This window comes from Sitophilus oryzae, unplaced genomic scaffold (assembly GCF_002938485.1).
Source record: "Sitophilus oryzae breed Bouriz unplaced genomic scaffold, Soryzae_2.0 scaffold_1172_pilon_pilon, whole genome shotgun sequence".
Taxonomy (NCBI): domain Eukaryota; kingdom Metazoa; phylum Arthropoda; class Insecta; order Coleoptera; family Curculionidae; genus Sitophilus; species Sitophilus oryzae.
Window position 1 is genome coordinate 126,202 of NW_022145807.1, and position 25,822 is coordinate 152,023.

Consider the following 25,822-nt stretch of genomic DNA (forward strand, 5'->3'; position numbering starts at 1 on the left):
ACAGAGTGTTGTCTATATCAGAAATAGAATAACAAGGCCAGAATAACATTTGGAAAGATCAACAATATTTGGAGGCCTAGACAGTACTCTCAACTTACTAAGCTTAAGATTTTCAACTCTAATGTCAAGTCAGTATTGCTTTATGGTGCAGGGACCTGGAAAATTACATCGCCATTAATTAACAAACTCCAAGTTCTTATAAACCGCTGTCTGCGAAAAATTAAAGGAATATTCTGGCCAAATACTATCAGAAACGAGGATTTATAGAGCTTGACCAACCAGAGGCAGGTGTATAACGAGATCAAACTTATAGTACGAGAGCTAGCAACGTCGGAAAAACAAGTATTTTAAGACGTCTGGCTCTTTGATACATCTTTTACTATGCTCTCTAGAAAAGCATGCGGCCCGTCTGGCTGCCGGTAAACGTTGCGTTCCCTACTGCGCATTGAAAGAAGATCCTATATTTTTATTAGTCCTTTAAATTCGTGTATTAAATATAAATCGAACATGTCTCCATAGCGCAGTGCGTAGAGTTTCCGACCACGAACCGAAGATTCAGAGTTCAAATCCGGGTCAGGTCAAAGACTTTTTTATTTTTAATTTCGTTTATATTCTGATAAAGTATTAAATATTTGTTTTTTTTTTTAATTACCAGAATTATAGTAATTACCAGAACTCTACGCACTGCGCTCTGGAGACATGTTCGATTTATATTCAATACTAGAATTTATAGGACTAAATTAATAAAAAATATAGGATACTCTTCCGATGCGCAGTAGTAAAGCAAACGGGTATCGGCAGCCAGACGGGCCGCATGCTGTTCCAGAGAGCATAATAAAAGATATGTCAAAGAGCCAGACGTCTTAAAATACTTTCTCGAAAACGTTGCTAGCTCTTAGACTATTAGGAAATGGAGGTAAAAGTAAAGTTAAGATTTGAAGTTAACGTCTCCTTTTTGCTGCCAGGGCTAATCTGGACGAGGCCTACTTTGTTTACGCGGAATCCGAACCGCGGTCCTCGGCCATATCATGGTCAATGGCCTACCGACTTGGCAAATGTCTAAATCGACTCTTACTCACGAGATATCCGATCTCATCCGGCCTCGAACCGGCGTGAATGAGCAGTGTTTGTCAATAGATTTTACACTTTTGCCTTTTTTTGGACAACAGCACGATACAAAGTTTCGAACCGATCACCCGTCCATCCACTAGTATCGCCATACGTCGCTTAACTTCGGGGTTCTAATGGGAACCGGTGTTTCGACGTAGCTGGGCCCTCGCCCTAGGAATTGGAGGTGGAATACAAAGACCACAAATGGTAGTTGCCGTTTGGAGACATCGACTCTAAACTAAAAATGTTGTCAAAAAAATCTAAATAAAAAATAAAATATCTACACTCTGTATCTCCGAAACGAAGCATTTTAGGACATAAATTTATACCAACTTTTTTACTTATTTTTATCTGCATCATACAATTAGGACTACCCTATATATCTGGTACTAATCCACAAAATTGAGCAAGACAAACCTTTTGAGAACATTTACCTCACATGTCTCTCAAAAGTGGGTCTTGTCATGCACGCCCGAAGGGATCCAATCATTTATACCTGAGACAAGCAAAGGGCAGTCCAGAGCAGCTTTTCCGGATCTTATTTACACACACACATCGGAAAATGTTTTATCGCTTTTAGACCTTTATAACTTTTCCCATAAAAAATCCGACAAGCGCTGAAAAAAACCTGGGCAGCGCTATATTTGTTCTTGGACCGAAAAGTTTTGTCGCTGTCCTTTTTAATGCGGAACAGCGGAAACAATCGGGCTTTTTCGGTGCTAAATAACGGAAACTTTTAGATGCTGACAAAGTAAACAAAAGGTTTGTTCCAACCCGCTGCACAACCGTCACTTAACGATCACGCTCGTGCTCAGTAATTCAAATGTGTTCCTACCGAGATTTGACGATTATCGGACGATCCTATTTGCGTACCACCTACCTTGGGATCGTTTAGTTACGATTTCAGAACGGTAATTTCGGTACATGGTCCAAATTGAAAACTGTTTGGGTTGACTTGCGCATTAAAGCATATTGGCAGGGATTATAGATAACAGCTGATTCTGGTCCGGCGTCCGGCTTATGCTTCTGTCTTTGTTATTTTTTTCCGAATTCGAATACGTGTGCGTTATACTTTTGCTTGTGAGTTTGTGTGAAGTAAATCGTTCGGAAATTTTAATTAATTTTTTATATATCAAATAACGTTCAAAGATTCTACCACTGCAATGAAATAACAGGAAGCAGGATCATAAAAGAGAGGATAGGTAAGTGAGTTAGTGAGTATACAGTTGAAACAACACTTACCAACAATTACTGGATTCTGATTCTCCATTTCAAGAATAATAATTATTATTATTGCAAATTGCAAACATAAATAATAGGGTTATGTTATGAAATTCTAAACAAAAACAAAAAAACGATCGATACACGCAAGCTTGACACTTTTGACAGTCCCGAAAACAATCCACAAAGCGTTCCAAGGTTGATACTTTTTGCACCGTCAAGTCCGTTCCGTCCGATCCGTCCGATCCGTCCGATCCGTCCGTTCTGTCCGTTCCGTCCGTTCCGTTCGTTCCGTCCGATCCGTCCGTTCTGTCCGATCCGTCCGTTTTGACCTTTCCGTCTCTTCCGTCCGATCGGTCCGTTCTGTCCGTTCCGTCCGATCCGGTCTGTCCGATCCGGTCCATCCGATCCGGTCCGTCCGATCCGGTCCGTCCGATCCGTCCGTTCCGATCCGATTCGCCCGTTCTGTCCGTTCCGTCCGTTCTGTCCGATCCGTCCGATCTGTCCGTTCCGATCCGACCGGTCCGATCCGACCGGTCCGATCCGACATATTTGTTTATTTCAAATTCAAATTCAAATAGTTTATTTACCCTTTTTTTAATATCACAAATTAAACGAGCAAAAATTTAGATAATAGGGACTGTGTCGCGATTATAAAAAAACGGAAAAAAAAACGGAAAACATTAAATGTTTTTGTGTCGCACAGCCCCGTAGATATTCAAAAATTTATAAATACATAAATTACATAAAAATTGATGGAAAAAATATGAAATAAAATACAAAAAATGCAATCAAATATAAGAAAAAAAAGAGAAGAAAGGGGATGCAATCAACGGGCATGACCAGGGGGAAGGCTAGGGCACGAGGGAAAAGCAAAATTAAATTAAAAAACAGGTTATTACTAGTATAAAATTAAAATTGATAGGCGACGAAAGCAGGCAGGCAGGCTATTTTTTTTCTGTTTATATATTTGATAAGATGCCATCAAAAAAAAATTAAGGATAGCTGAGTTTTTTGGAAAAAACGGACTTTTTTGAAAATCAATTTAATTTTTTCCTGCCATTGCTTTTTGGAAAATCAAAAAACTAATTGCACATTCTCATAGCTACTTTATTAGGGCTATCTGATAGTATTTTTAGATTTTCAAATTAGCTGATAATTTGTGAGATACAGAAGCCAACTTTTTTTTTTAAATACGGACTTGTATTTTTATTACATGTTTTGAAAGAACTTGGTCTCCTCAGTACAATGATATGCCACACTTGATACTTTTATTTTGTTTTGGGCACCTTAACAACAACAAAACTATTTAAATTTTATTTAAATTAATTTCAAGTCCGAATTTCAAGTCTGGTTTTTTAAATTATTTAATCTGATTATATTCATCACAACAATATTGATCAGCGCTAATTAAACATGAATAAAAAAATCGAGCCAATTGGAAGATTCAAATAAATAATATCCAGGTCAGCAATTTAAAGATATTATTTTTAACTTTTTTTATTGTGAATTTGAAATCTCAGTGTACCATCTAATAATATACTTAATATTAATCGTAGTTATTATAAATAAATCAATTTCTTCAACCTAGTTTCTAATGATCTACGTGTTCGAAAGGGTTACCACCCTCCCTAATGCACAAATTTATTTTGCGTTCAATTTTATTTATAGCTTTTTGAACTTTCTTCTTATCGAATGCATTTTGCACTCTTTATTGTAAATGTTGAGATGTTGTAAATGTATTGATTTCACTTTTGCAAATGACGTCAAGTAATATCCCCCCACCCGCCCCTTTGTCACAGGTCCATGAGCCACGCTGGCCATTATACAGCTCTACCATTTCCAATCCATCTTCCGGGGAAATGATTTTCATTGTTTATATTATATTTATATTATTTTTTATTATTTTATTGCATGTGATTTTCCGTATTCGATGTTTTACCCCACGGGATTGTTAAGTTTGAAAGCTTATCAATATAGTAACGATGAATAGATCAAATTTTTAAAAAAACAGTGTCGGACTTGAAATTAGTTTAAATAAATTGTGTGGAAATCTCCGAAACAAAAAAAGTCTTAAGTGTTACATATCATTGAACTCAGGAGTTCTTTCGATGCCTGAAATAAAAAATGCAGGTCCGTATTTAAAAAAAAAAAAGTTGGCCTCTGTATCTCAAAAATTATCCGCTAATTTGAAAATCTAAAAATACTATCAGATAGCCCTAATAAAGTAGCTATGAGAATGTGTAATTAGTTTTTTGATTTTCTAAAAAGTAACGACAGGAAAAAATAAAAATAATTTTCAAAAAAATCCGTTTTTTCCCAAAAACTCAGCAATCCTTGAAATTTTTAAAACTTTTTTGATGGCATCTTTGTTAACTTCCAAAGGTGCAACTTTGCCCCAATTTAACCATCTTCGTATCTATTACGGTTTCCGAGATACCAATTGTATTTTTTTTACTAAGAGTGTACCACTGCGTACTCCACTGCGGCCGCGAGGGCCTATTTTGCTCAGAGATACCAATGCTCGTACCTCGAATTTGTAGCATCCTGTAGTTTATGTAAAAAACTGATAGTAGTTATGTGCATATATAAAATATCAACGTCAAAAAATTCTCTGGAACAAATTAAATACGTTTTTATTCTCTTTTAGTTTCAAAACTTTTCTATCGAGTTTACGCTCCCAAAGCACAATGCACTATGTAAAATACCAAAACATCTTTTTCCATATTTTTATTTTTCCTTGTTTTTCTCCGCTATAAAAGTTCTCAAACTCCGACCATTTATAACTATCCTGTCAATAACAAGGTTTTAAATATCGGCATTAGTGCAACGCTTAAAATGATTGTTTTTTTATACCGGGTGCGTCTCAAAAGTGGCTCATCCCTATAACTTTTTTATTTTTTCAGATAAAAAAACGAGATTTGGTATGTTTATATATGACATAAATTAGGATTGATTGACGTATTCAATTTTTTTTGGTCACTTCCTGTTTCACCGGAAATGACTACAACTTTTGACTTTTAAATGGCACCCTCGGTATTTTTTTACTATATTCGATAGAACATGACATTCTGAATAGAATGACATATAACATGTCTACTTTTGACAGTCTCGCTTAATATAAAATTGAATTTAAAATGGCAATCTAGAGTGCGCTGGCTATGTTAAAAACGATAATTTTTAATCAAGGAGCCCTGGAAAAATAGATTTAATCGTCTAATGTTTTTTGGTTTCGTGATGCCTAAAAAGATGCCTAAATCGAATTTTTAATAATTATATCTCAGTTATTTCAAATGGAACGAGGGTGACTCATTAGCATATTTAGAAAAAGCATTTTTTTACGAAAAATCTGATTCCACACACTTGGTATTTCGAGTCAAATTTTCGTTATGAACCGCATGTTTGGTTTTGACAAATTCAAATTAACCATATGCGAAAATGTCAAAAATTGACATATGATATGTCATTTTATTCAGACTGTCATTTTCTATCCAATAAAGTAAAAAAATACCGAGGTTGCCATTTAAAAATCAAAAGTTGTAGTCATTTCCGGTGAAACAGGAAGTGACCGAAAACAATTGAATGCGTCAATCAATCCTAATTTATGTCATATACTAACATATCAAATCTCGTTTTTTTAACTGAAAAAATAAAAAAGTTATAGAGGTGAGCCACTTTGGAGACGCACCCGGTATAGCAAGGTCCCGTCTATAGACGTGGCTAAAACTGTATGTGTGTGATTACCTTAAATATCAAAATTCGTGTCTCTGTGTGTGTGCTACTAAAAAAATGGTAGGTAACCAAAAAAATATAAGGAATATATTAGAATTTTAATAATGATATTCAAAAATCGATGTAAAAATGCATTTCTGTTAATTAATATTAATATTACTTCAAGCTACATACATATATTTCAGTAAGAATGGGGCATAAAGGTCACATGCTGTAGACGAAATTATAAATATAATTTTTTAGTGTTTTTTTTGGTACTTATATTTAAAAGACCCAAATGAATTAAATTTAATTGTTAATATATTGAACTGTCTTATAGCTTATAGTTAAGATGGAAAGCAGCAAGAGTGTACGAGAATTTTACAAAGGTTGGTTTAAAGTATTTTTAATGAAATTTCAATTAATTTTTAATCTTTTAACATCTTTTAATCTAACATGATTTTAACTTGCTCTAAACTAAGATACGATATTCAAAAGCAAAAGAATATGACCAGCTGGTCGAGAATAATAAGCTGTAGACATACAAGGTAGTTAAAGTTGTTAAATACTATTTATAGAGGGTGTTTCAAAAAACATGTGCCATCTTTCGTGGGGAGAAAAAAAAAGATTTATTTTTCATATCAACATAGGTCCGATTCTGCTTTGTTTCGTAGCTACAGGGTGTTAAGATCTTAATCATTTATCGATTTATTATAATTTTCTTCCATGTACTTTTAGCGATTCCAATGAAATTTTGAGAGTAAAAGTTACTATAAGTGCTACATATTTTAATGCTAAAAAAGTGTCGATAAATTCATCAGGGACGTGCACATAGGTTATCACTGGAATATATTTAAAAAAAACATGTGCGCCACTGACTTTTTCTCTTTTGATATCAAAATTGTGTGGGCCGTTTAATGCCAATTAAAATATGTCTCTTGATATGTTATCGAACTCGGCCTCCTTGATAAGATAAATGCAATTTTATTAATCACAATTAATAAAATTAAAATTAAAATAAAATTAATAAATTATATATTTTGCCTAATTTATTATTAAATATTATTACTATTAGTACAACCTACAGCAATTTCAAGTAAAAATAATGGTAATTAAGATAATTACAAAAAACCTAATTTTAAAAAGTTTTAACATCTTAAACGTGACTCTAAAACTATGCATTTCCATACCCAGTTTATAGGAACTTTTTTTCATATTTTTCGATGAGGAATCAATGAGTACTTATTTAAAACTTTCGCAAGTGAATGATATTACTTAAAGGTTGCTATTAGACTTGGATCAAGGCAAATTAATATAATTGCGTTTATCTCATCAAGGAAGCCGAATCGACAAAATATCAAAAAATAACTTTAAATCGGCATTAAACTGCTTACACTATTTCGCTAACAAAAAGAAAGTCAGTGGCGTACATGTTTTTTTTACGAAAATATTCCAGTGAAAACCCATCTGCACGTCCCTGGTGAATATGTCGACACTTTTTATCTTTAAAATATGTCGCATTTATAGTAAATTTTGCCTTCAAAATTTTATTCGAAACGCTAAAAGTACTTGGAAGAAAATTATAATAATTCAAAAAAATATTAAAACTTTAACACCCTGTAGCTACGAAACAAAGCAGAATCGGTCCTATGTTGATATGAAAAATAAATCTTATTTTTACGTAAGGAATCTCCCCACCAGAGATGGCACATGTTTTTTGAAACACCCTATAGTAATTAACCATTTGTTAGTATTATATTATTTCGTCGGTCTAGTGACCCCAAAAGAGATTTTTTGCTGGATCTGGGTAAAATAAAGCTCAGATTCATTGTTTAATAACTAGCCCACGTTTCGGCAAATATATTGTCTTCCTCAGATTAGTATAAGGTTAATCAGTATTATGTTCTGGTTTCTAATAAGTGTTCTGGAATAATAGGAAAGTAAATTTGTTTTTTAGGCAAGACTATCTTCATAACGGGTGCTACGGGATTCTTTGGGAAAGCTCTCATCGAAAAATTGTTGCGCAGTTGCCCAGATATTCATCGTATTCATGGGTTAGTAAGGACCAAAAAAGGAAAAACTTTAAAGGAGAGGAGCGAGAACATGTTTTCTAACCCGGTAAAGTTTATTTTATTAAGTCTAACATAATCTACCCAACAAGAGGATTCAGCCATTTTAATTTGCTAGTAAATTCTACAGGGTTGTTCACCAAATTCAACCAAATTCTAGTTTCTCAAATAAGCAAAAATATTATAGTTCTTTTTTTTTAAATGGAACACCCTGTATATAATTCTAAGAATTCCATAACTATATTAATTTTCGAAATGTTAAAAAGTTTATATTAAATAATGACTAGCTATAAACGGCAATAACTTGTTTAATTTAAATGGAACACCCTATATATTTTATGAGTATCAGATGCACATTTTAATTGTCTATCAAAATGTGTTATACCGTTTTTTACCTATCCCTTCAGAAAATGCTTTTTCTTATAATTTAGACCTCATTTATCACTATACCTACGGAATATTGACATTTTCGATTTTTTAAAGCAACATAATATGTACAAAATGTGCAGGTGTAACAATAATAATATTGCAAGCCCATTTGTTTACAAAAAGAAAACTATTTAAATATTTCTAAAGGAGTATACCAATTGAATATACCACCATTATTTCAGCCCAAAAATTAGTTAATTACATACTTAATTTATTTTTTAATTAATAAATTATTCTAAATAAATGTGGATTTGACTCAGAAATCAATATAATAATAAGTTATGAAAAGGAACGTCTCTGTTATAAATAAGCATTTGTCAAAAAATTAAATAAAATTTATAAGGTGTTACTTTTTATCACATTGTCTAATACACATACAAAATTCAGTTCTTTAGTATTTGGAGCAATTATTATTAATCAACGTAAACAGTCAATTAACGTGGTCTGAATACTGGGATCATATTAATTGGTCCTCTCTAACAAAAAATATTTAAACAGTTTTTTTTTATTTTTTAATGAAATAAGCGAACTATATCGACAATATTAGTTTCTGTACTCTTTGAAAATTTGTTATATCTTTAAAAATAATCTAAAATGTCAATATTCCATGGGTATAGTGATAAATAAGGTCTAAATAATTATAAGAAAAATAATTTTCTACGAAAACTTGAAGGGATAGGTAAAGAATCGTATAATACAATTTGATAGACAATTAAGTTGTGCATCTGATTCTCTTAAAATATACAAGATGGTCCTTTTAAATTAAACAAGATATTGCCGTTTAAAGCTAGTAATTATTTAATATAAATTTTTGGACACTCTGTATAAGATTACAATTTTTATTATTGCAATACAATATCAGATCAATAAATAATCTTCAGTAAATATTTAGTATTAAAATGTGCAATTTCACAAAATTGAAAATATTTCAAAAGCGGTAAGGTTTAAGTGTGATAAACCTTAATCAAATTTACATTTATTTTAGAGGTAGAATCTAAAAATAGAATAATATACAGGGTGTTCCATTTAAAAAAATACAACTATAATATTTTTTACTTATGTGGGACACTCTGTATCATGTAAAATTATTTTTAAATTGTAGCTCTAATAGGCCTTCAACAAACCCAAAACTTACAATTTGTAAAAATCTCATCATTTAGCTACAATATTCCGTGTCGTATGTGGTGAACAACCCTGTATTTTCTGTCATTTTTTGGATGTTGTGATCTGTTAAAATTTTTCCTAGTGCGTGGGACAAACTAATACAATGGCTGAAAGACTGTTTATAATTTTGTTTTAATATTTTAATATTTATGGGCGTTATAACCTATCATACTTATATGGTAGGTGCCTTATTACTGTAACAGTACCATAGATATCGTGGACTGTAAGAAACCTCTTACAGCATATAGTGGCGGATCCACGAGGGAGGCTTCTGGGCTCAAGCCCCCCGCCCCCTTGGGTTCGATCAAGTAATACGATATTATTAATTTATTCTGTCACAAACGAACTCTGGATTATCTACAGGGTGTCCCACTAAGAATAGCTCTCGGCTGTATCTCGGAAAGTATTAGCCGGAGCGGCTGCGGAAAAAAATATAACTAAAGAGGCTATAGGAAACTGCTGAAAATTATTTTCAAGTTTGTAGAACGACCGCTAGGGGGCGCAACTGCAACAAGAAATAAGAAAATGGAGTTTTTACACAATTTTGCCTAGATAAGGTGTACCATAAGTAACAGCTTCATAATCTTCAGTAAATTTTGAATATTTTTTGTTAAAGCCATTTTCCTCTATCTACCAAAATAAAGTGGTGGGGGAAGGTTAGATCTGTTTTTATTTGAATATTAATAACTCTGGACTGGATGATCGGAATCCAACAAGCGAGGGCTCGTTTAAAAGAGCGTTTCTTACTATATATTGTAGCATATAAACAATAATAATAAGCTTTTGAATGTAGACGCTAGGAGGCGTTGCCTTACAATATAACGAACATTGCGCGTTTTTTCAAAAAAGTTAAACGCAGTAGTATATGTAATTTTAGCTGATAGTAAAGAGTAATAAAAGCTTAAAAAGTCAGCGAAAACCGCATCTTGATATCTTCTTTCAAACCGAAGATATTAGCAAAATTATAATATATACCAAAAAATAAGTCCTTAATTACCTTATTTTTACAACACGGTATCAGTAGCCCTCTTGATTATGCCCATTCTTACCTAAAAATAAGATAGAAACAGTTAGTTTATTTTAAAGTTTATTTTAAAATCGACGATATACCAGAATATCATAATATCAGATGTATTAATATCTAATAATTAAGATATTAATAATAGTGAACAAGAAACGATGATTCAGTGAAGTCATGGTAGGCTTTGGAAAAAAGTTGCTTTTGACGTAATAGTATAAACGTCAAATTGTTATTAGATCAACATTTTGATAGTCTTAGCAGCGTTTTATATCTTTTGGCTGCTTTTTCAAAATGCCAACAACTTCAACTACTTCAAATAATAAAGGCATTTTGAAAAAGCATTTAAAACTTTTACTACTCTTTTTAATCCTTTTAGGATCAGGATATCAGGAAAATAACTCTTTTACTTACTTTTTAATCTTTTACTACTCTTTACTATCCGCTAAAATAACACATAGTATCGTATTTAATTTTTTTGAAAAAAAACGCGCTGTTTGTTAAATTGTAAGAAAACGCCCCCTAGCCTCTACGTTCGTAAACTTATTATTATTATTTTTATGGTACAATATAGAGTAAGAAACGCTCTTTTAAACAAGCCCTCCCTTGTTGGATTCTGATCATCCAGTCCGGAGTTATTAACATTTAAATAAAGATAGATCTAACCTTCCCCCACCACTTTATTTTAACAGATAGGGGAAAGTGGTTCTTACAAAAAAAAATCCAAAATTTACAGAAAATTTTGAAGCTATTATTTATAGTACCTATTATCTAGGCAAAATTCTGTAAAAAATCTATTTTCTTATTTTCCATAGCAGTTGCGCCACATAGCGGCCGTTTTACAAACTTGAAAATAATTTCCAGCAATTTCTCATAGCCTCTTTAGTTATAAATATTTTTCTCCGTAAGCCCTACGGCTAATACTTTTCGAGATACAGCCGAGAGCTATTCTTAGTAGGACACCCGGTACTTTGACTAAAGTTTTGAGTCTAGCCCCCCTTTTCCAGAATCCTGGATCCGCTCCTGATACCATAGATACTTTTTTAGCACTTTCGATTTAATTTATTTTATATAAAGGACCTTAATAATTTTTTATACACATTTAAATATATTTCTTTTGCTTTGGTAGTTAAAATTATATGCTTCTTTTGTAAATTTTCTTTTTGAAGTGAAACTTATTTACAAGCGATGGAAGTAAAAATTCAAGGCCGTGACACATTACGGCCTTGACGCACCATCTGAACTTTTGCTTTACTTAATGGTTCCAGATATTTGATGTGTTGAGAGATACCAAACCTGAGTCATTCAATAAAGTCACATTCATTAATGGCGATGCCTATGAAGAAAATCTAGGTGATTTAAATCTATACAAATTTACTATGAATATATTATTTGTTGTTACTGATTTTGACTTACAGGCTTATCCAGCAGTGATATGAAAATGTTAATTGAAAATATAAACATCATATTTCATGCTGCTGCATCGGTTAGATTTGATGATTATTTGAGAGATGCAATACAAGTAAATTTAAGAAGTTCGCGAGATTTGGCAGTGATGGCACTAAACATGGATAAATTGGATGTGTTTGTCCATGTCTCAACAGCTTATTCTAGTGTAACTGAAAGAAAAGTAAGGTTATACTTATAGTCACAAACTTTGAATAAAAAGATTAAAAAAGGAGTATAGTGTTATCCATGCATTCGTTCAGTGATAGAATATAGGTATGGCAATGGTTCAGATTTGTTTAAAATAGCCCCTAGACGAGCACTAGCTGGGACGAATTTATTTTTAGGTTAAATTTATAATACTACTAAATAATTCGAATTATTAATTCGATTGTGAAAATATGAATTATTACTAATTATTCGATGGTGAAAATAATTCGATTATTCCCATCACTAGCTGAGTTTGACGTAAACCGCGGTTGCGCGGTTCAGCTTCCGAGTATTTTGTCCTTAGAGAAGGAAAGAGAGACTCTCTTTCCTTGTCTAGAGTACTGTGAGTTTTAGTGTCGTCAATTTTGAATTATGTCTTTATTTTCGAGAAAATTTAGACCAAATATAAGGAATATTTTGATGATGTTTGACCATCAGAATCTTAAAGATAAAGAAGTTGTCTAAAAATGTGCTACAATACGGATATAGTATAATCCTTTATCTTTAATTTCCTTCTTCATTTGTGTAAAAATGCTTAGCCAGTTTTACATAAAACGCTAAATGCCGAACTCTTATTTTGCTACTTTTTCGGACTAATGAAATGGACTCTTAAAGCTCCGCGCGCACTGCATCGGATCGGGCCGGCGAGAAACGGCGAAGGCGATGACTCGACTATCGTAGATAGGTAGAGGTAGGAATCTGGCCTCTACAGGCCGAAATGTTTTAGTGGACGCCGGCGCCGTCTATATGTACGATGGTCGCAGTCGCTTTTGCTGGTCGGTCCGATCCGATGCAGTGCGCGCGGAGCCTAAGTCGGCAATTTTAAAGTGCCTTGCGGTCGATGTAAGATTTTTAATGCTCCTTGCTCCTTCCTTAATCTTTTTATTCAAAGGTCACAAATTATCTATATAAAACACAAGATATTAAGCTCGTAAAAGCTGTGGATTATACTGAACAGTAATATAAATATATACAGGGTGGCCCATCGAAAACGTTCCGCAAGGCATAACGGCCAGGGTATCTTTTTTTCAAAAAATCCAAAAACACGTCAATTTTGTTTGTGAGGGGGATAACTTTTGCCCCAAAAATTATTGCAAAATCTTCAACCCTCTAAGCGGGGGTGTCATCGCCCAACTTTTTTCAAATGGGAAGGGGGGTCAAGTGGCGTCGCAATGAAAAGGGCTTTCTATTCTCTATATTTCCCCGCTTCGTTTTTAAAAATCATTCATTTTGAAAATATGCAGGATTGAAATTTGAAAAGTACTTTTCGCAAAAAAACGCATAAATTGAATTAATTAAAAAAAACTTACCTTATTAATGAAGCATATGCTGAAAATGTTGCCCGTCAACCTCCATACATAGGCGGGTGGAGTGCTATACACTTTACTTTTTATGTGTCCCCATAGAAAAAAGTCTAAAGGAGACAAGTCGGGTGACCGGGGAGGCTACTCAATTGCACCCCTTCGTCCTATCCACCGACCGGGAAAGTTATTGATTAAATAATTACGCACATTTTGAGAGTAATGTGGAGGTGCACTGTCTTGTTGAAATATTAGTTTCGCTTCAATGTATTAGGATTGTTCTCTATGATGTCAGTTAGGGCTGGGTCGATGGTATTTTCCAGTAAATCCAAGTACATATCACCTGTTAGATTTCCAGGAAGAAAAAAAGGACCCACAATAGAATTTCTAAAAATACCAGCCCACACGTTCAATTTCTGAGGGTTTTGTGTGTGCACCTCCTGAAAAACCCTGGGATTGTCCTCAGCCCAGTACCGACAGTTGTGCCGATTAACTACACCGTTCAAAAAGAAAGTACACTCTACCTAACCCGATCGTTCAACCTTGTGGCAAGTGAAAAAAATGCGTAAACATCTAGAAATAATAAGAAAAAACAGCAAATTGGTCGAAGGAATTTATCCTTATCATTTACTCTGATAAATGTTTAAACTTTTCAAATTTCAATCCTTCATATTTTCTCAATGACTCGACTGATTTTCAAAAACGAAGCGGGAAAGTATAGAGAATAGAAAGCCCTTTCCATTGCGGTACCACTTGACCCCCCTTCCCATTTGAAAAAAATTGGGGGATTACACCCCCGCTTAGAGGGTTGAAGATTTTGCAATCATTTTTGGGGCAAAAATTGTCCCCCTCACAAACAAAATTGACGTGTTTTTGAATTTTCTGAAAAAAAATTACCCTGGCCGTTACGCCTTGCGGAACGTTTTCGATGGGCCACCCTGTATGTTAAACTGTACTGTCAGTTAGCCTAATTGTAAATTATCCTTCAAGGCTACAAATACAAAATAAGTATAGATAATTCATGTTAGAAAATAGTATACACTAAAAATTATTTACTGAGATATACTTCTTTTAGATAGTTCCAGAAGATCTGCTTCCAGTAAAAGATGACTGGAAAGAAATGATCTGCCTTGCCGAAAAAAGCGATAGAAACATATTAAACTATTTAAGTCACAAAATTGTTGGGAACTATCCTAATACTTATACTTACACCAAACACTTGGCAGAGCATTGTATCAACGATTTGTTGGGAGCTAAAGTTCCTACAGTTATTGTGAAACCTACTATAGGTATGATCACAAAACATCCCCCTTTAGACCTTCGTCTGTCATGTTAAGAAACGAAAATAAATAATAAAGCGCCTCTCGTGTTTGTTCGCACTCAAAAAATTTCAATTAATGCCTGTATATATTTTTAATATATTTTTTAAATTTACATTTTTTTAATTTTAAAGTAATATATTACATTTAAATGGAATATATTACATAACAATTATGTCAATAACAGGATTACAAGCTTGTTTTCTATATATATATATATATATATATATATATATATATATATATATATATATATATATATATATATATATATATATATATATATATATATATATATATATATATATATATATATATATATATATATATATATATATATATATATATATATATATATATATATATATATATATATATATATATATATATAAACAGGATTTGGTTTAAGTATTTAATACTCATTTCCAACTACAGCCTATTGCTGCCTTCCCGTTACCCTACGCCACACATCTCGATTTAGAGCGTCATCAGCTTCTAGGTTACGAGTTTCCATTGCTTCCGTAACCGTTCCATTCCAGGATTTTCTAGGTCTACCTCTCTTTCTTCTGCCCTGGAGAGCTCATTGAAAAACTCTTTTTGGCCACCTGTTCTCCGGCATACGCAGAACATGTCCAAACCATTTTAAGCTGGATATTTCGATTCGATCCAGTACTGTCTCCTCCGATGCATTCATGATCCGCCTGACCTCGATGTTCGTCTTTTTTTCCATCCTAGATATACCTGCACTTCTTCTAAGGTAGTCCATTTCAACAACTTGGATTTTGCGCTTCGCGTCTGCACTCAGAGTCCACAGCTCTGAACCATAGCAAAGAACTGACTCACACCAATGTTCTTCCAAGTCTCTTTTTAGTTGTTGCAGATAAGTTTCGGTCCCACCAGAGGCTGTTAAGACATCCAATAACTTGTTTGCTTTCTCTGAATTCGGGTTTGTATTTCTTCTTTGCCCAAACCCTCGTTGTTGATAGTAGCACCCAGGTATTTAAATTTGTCTACTTGTTGAATCTGGACGTTATCATTAATGAAGACTTCAAAACAAGCGTTGGAATTGACAGCTAAGTATTCGGTCTTCTTTAGACTAACCTGAAGTCCCCATTGTTTTCTAACATTTTTTAAATAAAACGAATTATAAAATATCAATATATGTATATTTGTCGTAGGTATGAAAAAAGTAAAATATAAAATGGACAAACGCTTACTTACATTGCAATAAAACTTCCACTTACAGTTTTGCAATCCAAACGCAATATTTCTATTTCACAAATAAAAATATCCGACAACACTATAATCAAAGAATATACCTAGCTAGAAAAAGAATGGACTCTGCCATACTGAAAAATGGTCCTACAGAAGTGGCGCCATCTATTGAGTAGGGCTTGTTTTAAATGGATCGAAGCGCGGGCTTTTTAAATGAGCGTATTTATTGAATTTTACTGTAAAATAATTAAATTTGATTATTAAATTTTATTTTTTACACAAATTCAACAATAATACTAATGACAAGTATCATTGTATTGTGTAAAAAATAAGATTTAACAGTATAATTTATACAATTATTAAATAAAATTAAAGCCAAACATGTGAAATATTATTTATTATTTAAAGTTTTTATTTATAAGTCAAATATTTAAACATCATTTATTATAATAAAACAAGACCAACGTAATACGCCCAAAGTTTTGTAAATGGAGTAAATATAAATAGGTACTTAAATGATGGCAAAAATAAAAGACTTCCATTATATTTTTAGGGCCACAAACAAAAGGAATTGTCTAATTAAAACACATATAACAAATTATAGTTTGAAAAACGTTTTGATAATCATTTGATAATATTATGATTGGCGCTATGACAACGACAATATTTTTTGAGAATTTGACAATAGTATGACAATGGCCGTTGGAAACTATGGAAACTACAAAAAAATTCTGATTTAACGACATCTGACAATAACTAGTAGCAACTTCTTAACCTAACAATTAATTGCACTACCACCTAGCGCCTGAGGCTGGAACTATTTTATTTGAAATTTCCATGGAAACGGTGGAGCCGCTTTTGCTATTTTACTTTCCCGCCCCTGACTATAATCACTGAAACTTCCACGGCTGACAACGAAAACTGAAAAATATAACGGCACTTTTTGTTTTGGACTTGCATATCAACATTAAGCTGTACTATTATGTGTTTGTTGTTGAAATAATATAAAATATCTAATTATAACTTGTAAATTTTAATATTTTAACATGATTTTAACTGCTTTTCACAATAACTAACTTTTTGTTATCAAGATGACATTTTAGACGGCAACTGATGACATATGTCATAATATTTGAATCTTAAATATGTATGTAATATAATTTAAATTACTATAATGCAACTTTATGCTAAGAAAACATTTATACATTCACAAAATACAACAAAGTCTAATAATATATTTTGAAAACAATGAATATTGAATTAAAATTGAAAAAGTTAAGCGCGACCCCTTGTGTCAAAATTTGATGATTAAATTTTTGCAATTTTGACACCATTTGATGACCGGTAGTGCCGCTAGTGTTTGTTCGGGCGGTTGGGCTTTTACTCCTGCTTATGGCCATTAAAGAAAAAGTTCTAAAGGGGGATGTTTTGTGGGTATGATGGTCTTATTTATGACATTTTAATAAAAGTTCAGTCTCAATTGGCATAGTAAGGTTTAATTAATAATAATAATAACTGATTGTTTTAATATATTTTTTAAAAGTGTATTCCCCTATTCATAAATATACGTAAAAATTAGGTTTTGATTAAAAATATGATGAGTATAATAATCCTGGAGTCAGATCTTAGATTATTACATTTTAGCCATATGCTTCTCTAATGAAACTCACCTTTATTTATTTTCAAAAATCCAAAAACCACTTAATATAGAGGGTGTTCCATTACAAAAAACACAACGTTGATGTGTAACTTTTGAAATACCCTGTAGAACTTTAAAAAATGCTCTAAATTAACCTAGATATGCTCCCCCTGTCGCACAAAACATCCCCCTTTAGAACTTCGTCTATTATGTTAAGAAATGAAAGTAAATAATAAAGCGCCTCTCGTGTTTGTTCGCACACTAAAATTTTCAATTAATGCCTGTATATATTTTTTAAATTTACTTTTTTTTAATTGTTAAGTAATATATTACATTTATATAGAATATATTACATAACAATTATGTCAATTACAGGATTACAAACTTGTTTTCTAACATTTTTTAAATAAAACGAATTATAAAATTTCAATATATGTATATTTGTCGTAGGTATGAAAAAAGTAAAATATAAAATGGACGAACGGGCAATTACATTGCAATAATTACAATTACTTACATTGCAATAAAACTTCCACTTTTAGTTTTGCAATCCAAACGCAATTATTTCTATTTCACAGATAAAAATATCCGACAACGCTAAAATCACTGAAACTTCCGCGTATGACAACGAAAACTGAAAAATATAACGGCACTTTTTGTTTTGGACCTGCATATCAACATTACGCGGTACCATTATGTTTTTATTTTTGAAATAATACAAAATATATAATAATAACTTGTAAATTTTGATATTTTAACATGATTTTAACTATTTCTGACAATAACCATAGATAAATGAAACAAGTTTAGATTGGAAAGTGCCCATAAGGACAATGTAAACACTATTTGGCGCTATTCTTGCAACGGTCGGTTCGGCTTTTTCCGGAATTATATCGCTAAATATTGTTTATTCAAATTTATTATTATTTTCGTTTAATTTTATAAATAAAATACAGTGTGTTGCATACAAGAAACTTTATTAGCAGTGTATGCTCAGATTAACAACTTTCTTTTAAGAAATAAACTTTATCCAGTTCATCAATCAGGATTTCGTGAAATGCATAGTACAACTACAGCCATGTTGAACTTGACAGATAACATTTTCAGGGCTCTTGATAGGGGTATGGCTGTTCTGTCCGTTTCTTTGGATTACTCCAAGGCGTTCGACGTATTGGACCATGATCTCTGTGGTACTAAGTTACATTATTTGGGTTTTGACAGGCTGTCTCGACTTTCCTTGGAGAGGTATCTTGCTGATGAACACTGAAGTAAGTTAAATGAATTGGTTTGTCTCATCCGCCAGCAGAATAATATCAAGGTGTCCAGGGCTCCATTTCTAGGACCACTTCACTATTTCTGATATATACCTTCGACATTTTTGATAGTGTCTCTAATTCCCACGTACAATCATACGCCGATGACACGCAGCTTCTCCATTATTTTGATCCAGTAAATTCTGATACGGCTTCTCTTCTATTGAACCTAGATTTGAGTCTATTTTAAAATATTCTACAAGACACAATTGAAAATAAGTATAATAAAACTGAAGTTCTTTGTTTTTGTTCAGAGAAAAGAGCAACTTACAATGGCAAACATAACACTAAGATTAGCTAATGAAAATCTACGCTACTCAGCTTCCGCTAGGAACTTGGGACTATATATTGACACGCATCTTAGGTTTAAAGAACATATAAAGAAACTTTTGCAAACAACTTACACGAGAGTCAAAATATTATATTCCAATAGATACATTTTAAACTTTAAGATGCGAAAAAACTGTGTGAATCCCTGGTACTGTCTGTTTTCAACTATGCTAATATTGTTTTTTATCCATGTTTGGATCTGGTTTCTAAAAACAGATTACAGGTAATATTAATACAAAACGTTTGCTGTCCCTTCATTTTGGTCTGAGGAAATTTTGATCATATCTACTCAGTATTAATGAATTAAAATTGGCTTAAGATTTCAAACACTGTCAGGCTGCATTTTGTCATGTTTCTGTTTAAAGTGCTGAGTACATCCACCACTATATATCTGAGTGAAAAACTTATTCCTCGTAATGTCATGCATAATTGTAATGGGGCTACAATTAATGACCATGCCTCAACCTGATCCATATTTTTTCAAAGTTTTACCTATATGGCCGTCACTAGTTACAATTCCCTTGATAATGATTTTTTTTAAACAGTAATAATTTTTTTTTTTTTTTTAAAAAATATAAAATGTTTCTTTTATCTTCATAGGAATGATAATGGTTTTGTATTTTTGTTTATTTTTAAATTATTTATTATGCCATGTGTATAAGAATTAGCTATGTATATTTTTTAATTTGTTAGTTTATAGAACATATTTTTTGTCTTTGTCTTTTAAACGTATTTTTGACAATATAACTGGCTATGGGTGAAGTTCGTGTAAGAATAACTTTGTTAAATTTCGCCACCCTTGTTGCATGATGTGTAATAATATATGTAATGTTACACATCTTTTTTTCTTCAATAAAGACGATTATTATTATTATTATTATTATTATTAAATTTTCGCAATTTTTACACCATTTGATGACCGGTGGCGCCTCTAGTGTTTGTTCGGGCGGTTGGTCTTTTACTGCCAATATGGCCATTGATGGCCATTAAAGAAAAAGTTCTAAAGGGGGATGTTTCTTTCGTTCCTTAAGCTTCGCATGGGAGGCACTGTTAGAATGTGCTCTTAAGATTCGATTGTTAACTATAAAACAGTATTTTTTATATTTTTAGTGTGTAGTACGATTAGCGAGCCGATGCCAGGCTGGACAGATAATTTTAATGGTCCAATAGGTATGTCTTTCGGATTTAGTTCTGGCGTACTTAGAGTACTACTAGCCGATATTGACGCAGCCCCTGATTATGTGCCAGTAGATACAGTAGTTAAAGCATTAATATTATCTGCTTGGAAAACTGCACAAGCTAAGTATGACATTTGCACCAATTATCGGGCGACAAGGAAATCTTTGCTTGAACGTAATAGAATCAACTTGAAACTATGGTGTATTCCGTTGCTTACCTTGGTTATGGTTTTATGTTCCGTTTCAATCGGTTTCCTGAAAGTTGTCTTATTACGGAACACGGTTTCTGAAAAATTTGGTTATAACTGTCACAAAACTAACTGTTTTGTTTGTCAATCAATGTCATTTATGTGATAGAAATCAAGCAAATATTGGAAGTTCGAGTGAAATTCTCATTTAATTTCTAAAATTTGTAATAATATTTTGTATTTACATCCAAAAGCAATGGAGGTAGGCAGTGAAGGTAAATAAATTTCATTAACTAAATAGAATGAATTTTTAGGACCATTTAAACTTATCATGCAGCCATTAATTGTTTCTTAAAGTCAGGAACATTTAAAGAAAACATGAAAAACAAGCCAACAAGTAATCATGAATGTTTTGTACGCTATAAGAATATAAATATTAATTAGATTTGTTTATTTATTATTGATCTGTTTTAATATTGGACCTACAAATCTTCAATTGAGCTGTCTAACAAGTTTAACAGTTTACTAATAAAGAACTTTTCAATATTAAACTCCATTGAAAAGAAGAAGCAAACGTAAAAGCAAAGAATAGGTACATTAAAAATGCATAAAAGATAAATTTTATAATAGAGGTAATGATATTTAGAAAACGTCAACATTTGACGTTTCCAGTATTTTACCAAACCGTTCCGTATCAAACCGATGTTTTTCAGGAACCGCTCTTTATCGTAATTTACCGGTCTGGTTCGCCTGGTTTTGCAACGGAATACAGCCCTAGGTTCAAAATATAGGTCAGTAAAACATCAGAAAATGTACCGATAAAAAATAAGCGAATTACACTAGTCTAAACGAAAAAAGTTAAATGCCGACCTGCATACAGGGTGGTCTGAACTGTTATTCCGGGAACTTTGGCAGCATATTCTCCAGATAAAAATAAGTAAAAAAATTCGTATAAATGTATGTCCTACCAAAAAAATGCAAGACCAAGCAAGTCTTGGTTTTGCATTTGTTCATCACTACTTTCTATCAAATGCAAAATTTTAGAATAATTTTCATTATTGAAATTCAGATGAGAAACCGATTATATCATGATCCTGTTAAAATCTGAGAAATAAATGGTTCCCCTAAAGGTTCACCTTGTCTACCATTATTTTCTGTTCCGAACATCTGGTAAATACTGTTTAAACATTTGTAGTAATTTCTAGGCCATCGGCAGCTGTTGAAGTGATACAACCGAGCGCCTTCGGATTTTTGAAATATTCTACGAAATTATTTCAGGAAATCGGTGTACGAGTAGTGCACAAATATCCCCTAGACGTGCAAATTTGGTACCCACATACAACCATTACACAAAGTTGGTTGTATTATTATATCAACGCAGTTTTGTTTCATTTCATACCGGCAATATGTATCGATTTGCTTCTAAGAATCTTTCGACGCAAACCAATGTGAGTATTATTTAATCATAACCAGGAAGAAATAAGAAGATGCGCAAACTTATGGGCGATTTCATGGCACAAAACCTGTCCGTGATGTAGCTAGCGTTACCGTCAGCACATTTACAATGCCTCCAATGTGACCCCAATTGCTCATCTCTACCAGTTAGCAGGCAACGGCCTAGCTACGTTGAAACACCGGTTCCCATTAGAACACCGAAGTTAAGCGACGTAAGGCAATACTGGTAGACGGACGGGTGACCGGTTCGAAACTCTATATCATGCTGTTGTCCAAGGGAAAAATGTAAAATCTATTGATACACACTGCTCATTCACGCCGGTTCGAGGCCGGATGAGATCGGATATCTCTTGAGTATAGGGATTCCCACGAGACCAAGGAGACGAGACTTTCATAAAGTCTTGTCTCGTCTCGCCGATAAAATAAGAAGTCTCGTGTCGAGTCTCGTCTCGGAGCCTCCAGTCTCGTCTCGTCTCGAGTCTCGTGAAAGAATCGAAATTTCGTCATGCATAATCCTTGTTCCAATCCAGTACAGGATATGTATTTATAGTTTATACAAAACAACCTTGGGATCACGTGACATTTGTAAAGAAACCGTAACATTTTTGTAATTTTTCTTGTTTATTTTTTATTAATTAGTCCATATTTATTAAGCTACAACTAGCATTTAAACATTCAGGGTGGGGATTTGTGTAAAAAAAGATCGATCTCAAATCACGTGTTCCCAAATTTGCTTTGTATGAGCTATAGTTGCTATAATATAAAAGTAAGATGAAAAAATTACAAATGTTGAAAAATAAATCATATATTTCATAGTAATACGTAAACACAAAAAACCAAAAACTTAACATTAATTTTGAAAACAAGTAAAAACAATAATATAGGTACTAACAACCTTCTCGGTCGCAAATGTTTTTGTTTTTCGCCCAGTCATTTAGGCATAACAAACATCGTGCAGATTCATTATTAAGGCGATTTCTGTGTTTTCTAATGGTTGGCGCAGCACGAGAGAATAACTTTCAGCCGGGACTGAGGTAGCTGTTATACTCAAGAATCTCGTGCCATCAAACTTAAAATGGGAAGTTCAGAACTATGAGTTCTCCACCATTGTAATATATCTGTGTCTTTATTACACCGGGGAATTGAATAGTATTTTTGAAGCTCCTGCGTCCATTCGCCTTCGGCAGGGGTAGGTTTTACTGCGTACAAGGCATCAAAATCAATTAAAAAGTCCGACTTTTCAGGTCCAGGATTTTCTCGTCCTTGTTGCGCCACCGCTGTTTCTGTCGAACGTTATCCCTCTAATTGATGAAAATAGACTTTACAAATATCTTGAAATTTCTGAATCGAATTATCTTTTAATTCTTGGACTCATTTTGTCATATCATACGTTTCTAACTTATGATGTGGATCGAGAATTAAAACTGCAGCATAAATCCAGTTCGTTTTACGATAATGCTTTATTATTTTGTCTCTCGCAGCCTGAAAACCAACAATAAGCTGCTCTTCAACAGGGGTTCGATTTGTTTTTCTGTCCCATTCAAATATTTTGCACTCGAGATTATCTATTAGTAGAAAACAAGACTCTCGTGGGAATCACTACGTGAGTAAGAGTTAATTTAGACACTTCCTAAGTCGGTAGGCCACCCACCATGATATGGCCGAGGACCGCGGTTCGAATTCCGCGTAAACAAACTAGGCCCCGTCCAGATTAGCCCTGGCAGCAAAAAGGAAACGTTAACTTTACTTTACTTCTACCAGTTAGGAAATGCACTGCATCAAAGTGCACTCCAATCCCCCATCCGGCAGGACGAAAAAGGTGCCGAATAACTATCTTGTTTACTTTCCTCATCCTCATCTAGAAGCAAATATATTTTTCTCCCAGTGTGATTTAAAATAACGTTCTTTTTACGTAAAATTTGAGGGAAGTAACAGTGTTTTAAGATTACTAACTACACTCAGATGCAAACGCAACGGAGAAATTTTTGGTCAAATTTAAAGTATTATATTTTTGTTATTTTTAACTCCATTTTCATGAATTTTTTAGCAAGCTGTATATAATTATATCAACTTTAATTTGTAAACTCAGTTTTTTATAAACTTTAGTATTTGGCATATTATGCAGGGTTAAACGAGGATTTGTTTTTTTACGTTAACTTTAAAACACCCTGTGCAATAATTTCCCTGAGCATTTTATTTTTTGGATTATGTCAAAACATGCCTTGGTTAATTTTTAAGAGCGAAATGAACTTGCCAATAACAATACGCAATTTTTTCAATTATCATTTTTTTTTGAAGTGATTTTTCAATATGGCAAGTAGTGGAGTGCCCAGAGACTTTTAGACCTCCGAATTTAATTACTGTCAATGTATTAATGTGAAACATTCTATATTGTGTTTTATAGATAAAATACTAAAATGTTTACCCATTTTTTTTCGTTGCTTTTAATTTTTTATTTTAGTAATTTTAGTAAATTCTTAATTAGTTCCTTCTTAATATTTTGATTTTTTTAATTCTTTTTCTAAGTAAATTTATTGAAATAAATAAATCTAATGCATATTATGCACCTATTTTGCTTATATTCTAATCATTGAAATTTTGATTGAAATCGAATTATACAGGGTGGCGCGTCGTATGCGTCGCGGTTTTTGCAAGGAGAACAAAAGTTTGTATTGAAGTGAATATTTCTGAGCTTATGTAAGTCAATTTAAAGTATTTTCTAAAATTATGTAGAGTTCTACAGGGTGTCCCCAAAAAAAGTTACACATTAAAGATATGTTTTTTGTAATGGTTGTAAAAAAATAAAGGTTTGTTTTATTAGAAAAGAATATGACTAAAATGTTTAGTTTTTGAAATACATTCACCGGCACGAAAAATGGGCACCTTAAAACTTTGATGTGTTTTAGAGGTTAATATATTTTGTTTTAATGGGCCGATTTTGATGATTTTTTAAGCAGTGTGTTGCCAAATTATTTGACTTCTTAGTATCTTTTTCTATATTAAAAATGCAACTCTCCATCTGTTAATTATACGAGGGAAAACAAAATGTTGATATTTTTTATGAAAGTTTGAAACACCCTGTGAAATATGTTAAAACAGCAAGAAATTTAAAAATTATTTTATCATCTATCTAGATACATCCTTTCTCGATGGTTTGTTTTTGGTTTATCTCATTAGCTTTATTTTTGTTGGAAATATTCGGTTTTAAAGAAAGCACTAACATTTTTCGTAATTTTTACATTAAGACCATGCCTTTGCTTTTGGGCCTAGTCAACACATCTAAATAGTAAGTTCTGGTCCCGAAGCAGGCCTTCTTGACATAAAATTTGCTTCGTTTAATCTTCTTCTTGTAGTCCATTAGTTAATATGTACGGTTCCTAAGTGCAATTCATATCAATTTGAAAAGCTGGCAAACAGCGGTTTCTTAGCGATAAACTTACAATAAGTCGATCGTCTCGATTAGAAGTTCTCATACGAAGGTTCCTGGACGTCTATATTGACGTCCT

General features: G+C 32.8%; 1 protein-coding gene across 2 annotated transcripts in view; it reads left to right on the top strand.

Annotated features, from left to right (window-relative positions):
* The first annotated feature begins 6,361 nt into the window (after positions 1-6,361).
* The window catches only part of LOC115889110 (fatty acyl-CoA reductase 1-like), a 58,127-nt gene continuing 38,666 nt past the window's right edge, over positions 6,362-25,822 (top strand). Inside the window, exons 1-7 of one of the 2 annotated variants that reach the window (XM_030909059.1) lie at positions 6,362-6,431; positions 8,000-8,160; positions 11,991-12,075; positions 12,141-12,352; positions 14,755-14,968; positions 20,606-20,798; positions 22,067-22,309. In XM_030909059.1, coding sequence (XP_030764919.1) covers positions 6,395-6,431; positions 8,000-8,160; positions 11,991-12,075; positions 12,141-12,352; positions 14,755-14,968; positions 20,606-20,798; positions 22,067-22,309 — 1,145 coding nt within the window. In that variant the 5' untranslated portion in view covers positions 6,362-6,394. The remainder of the gene's footprint in view (positions 6,432-7,999; positions 8,161-11,990; positions 12,076-12,140; positions 12,353-14,754; positions 14,969-20,605; positions 20,799-22,066; positions 22,310-25,822) is intronic. The other variant, XM_030909051.1, reaches the window with a different exon arrangement.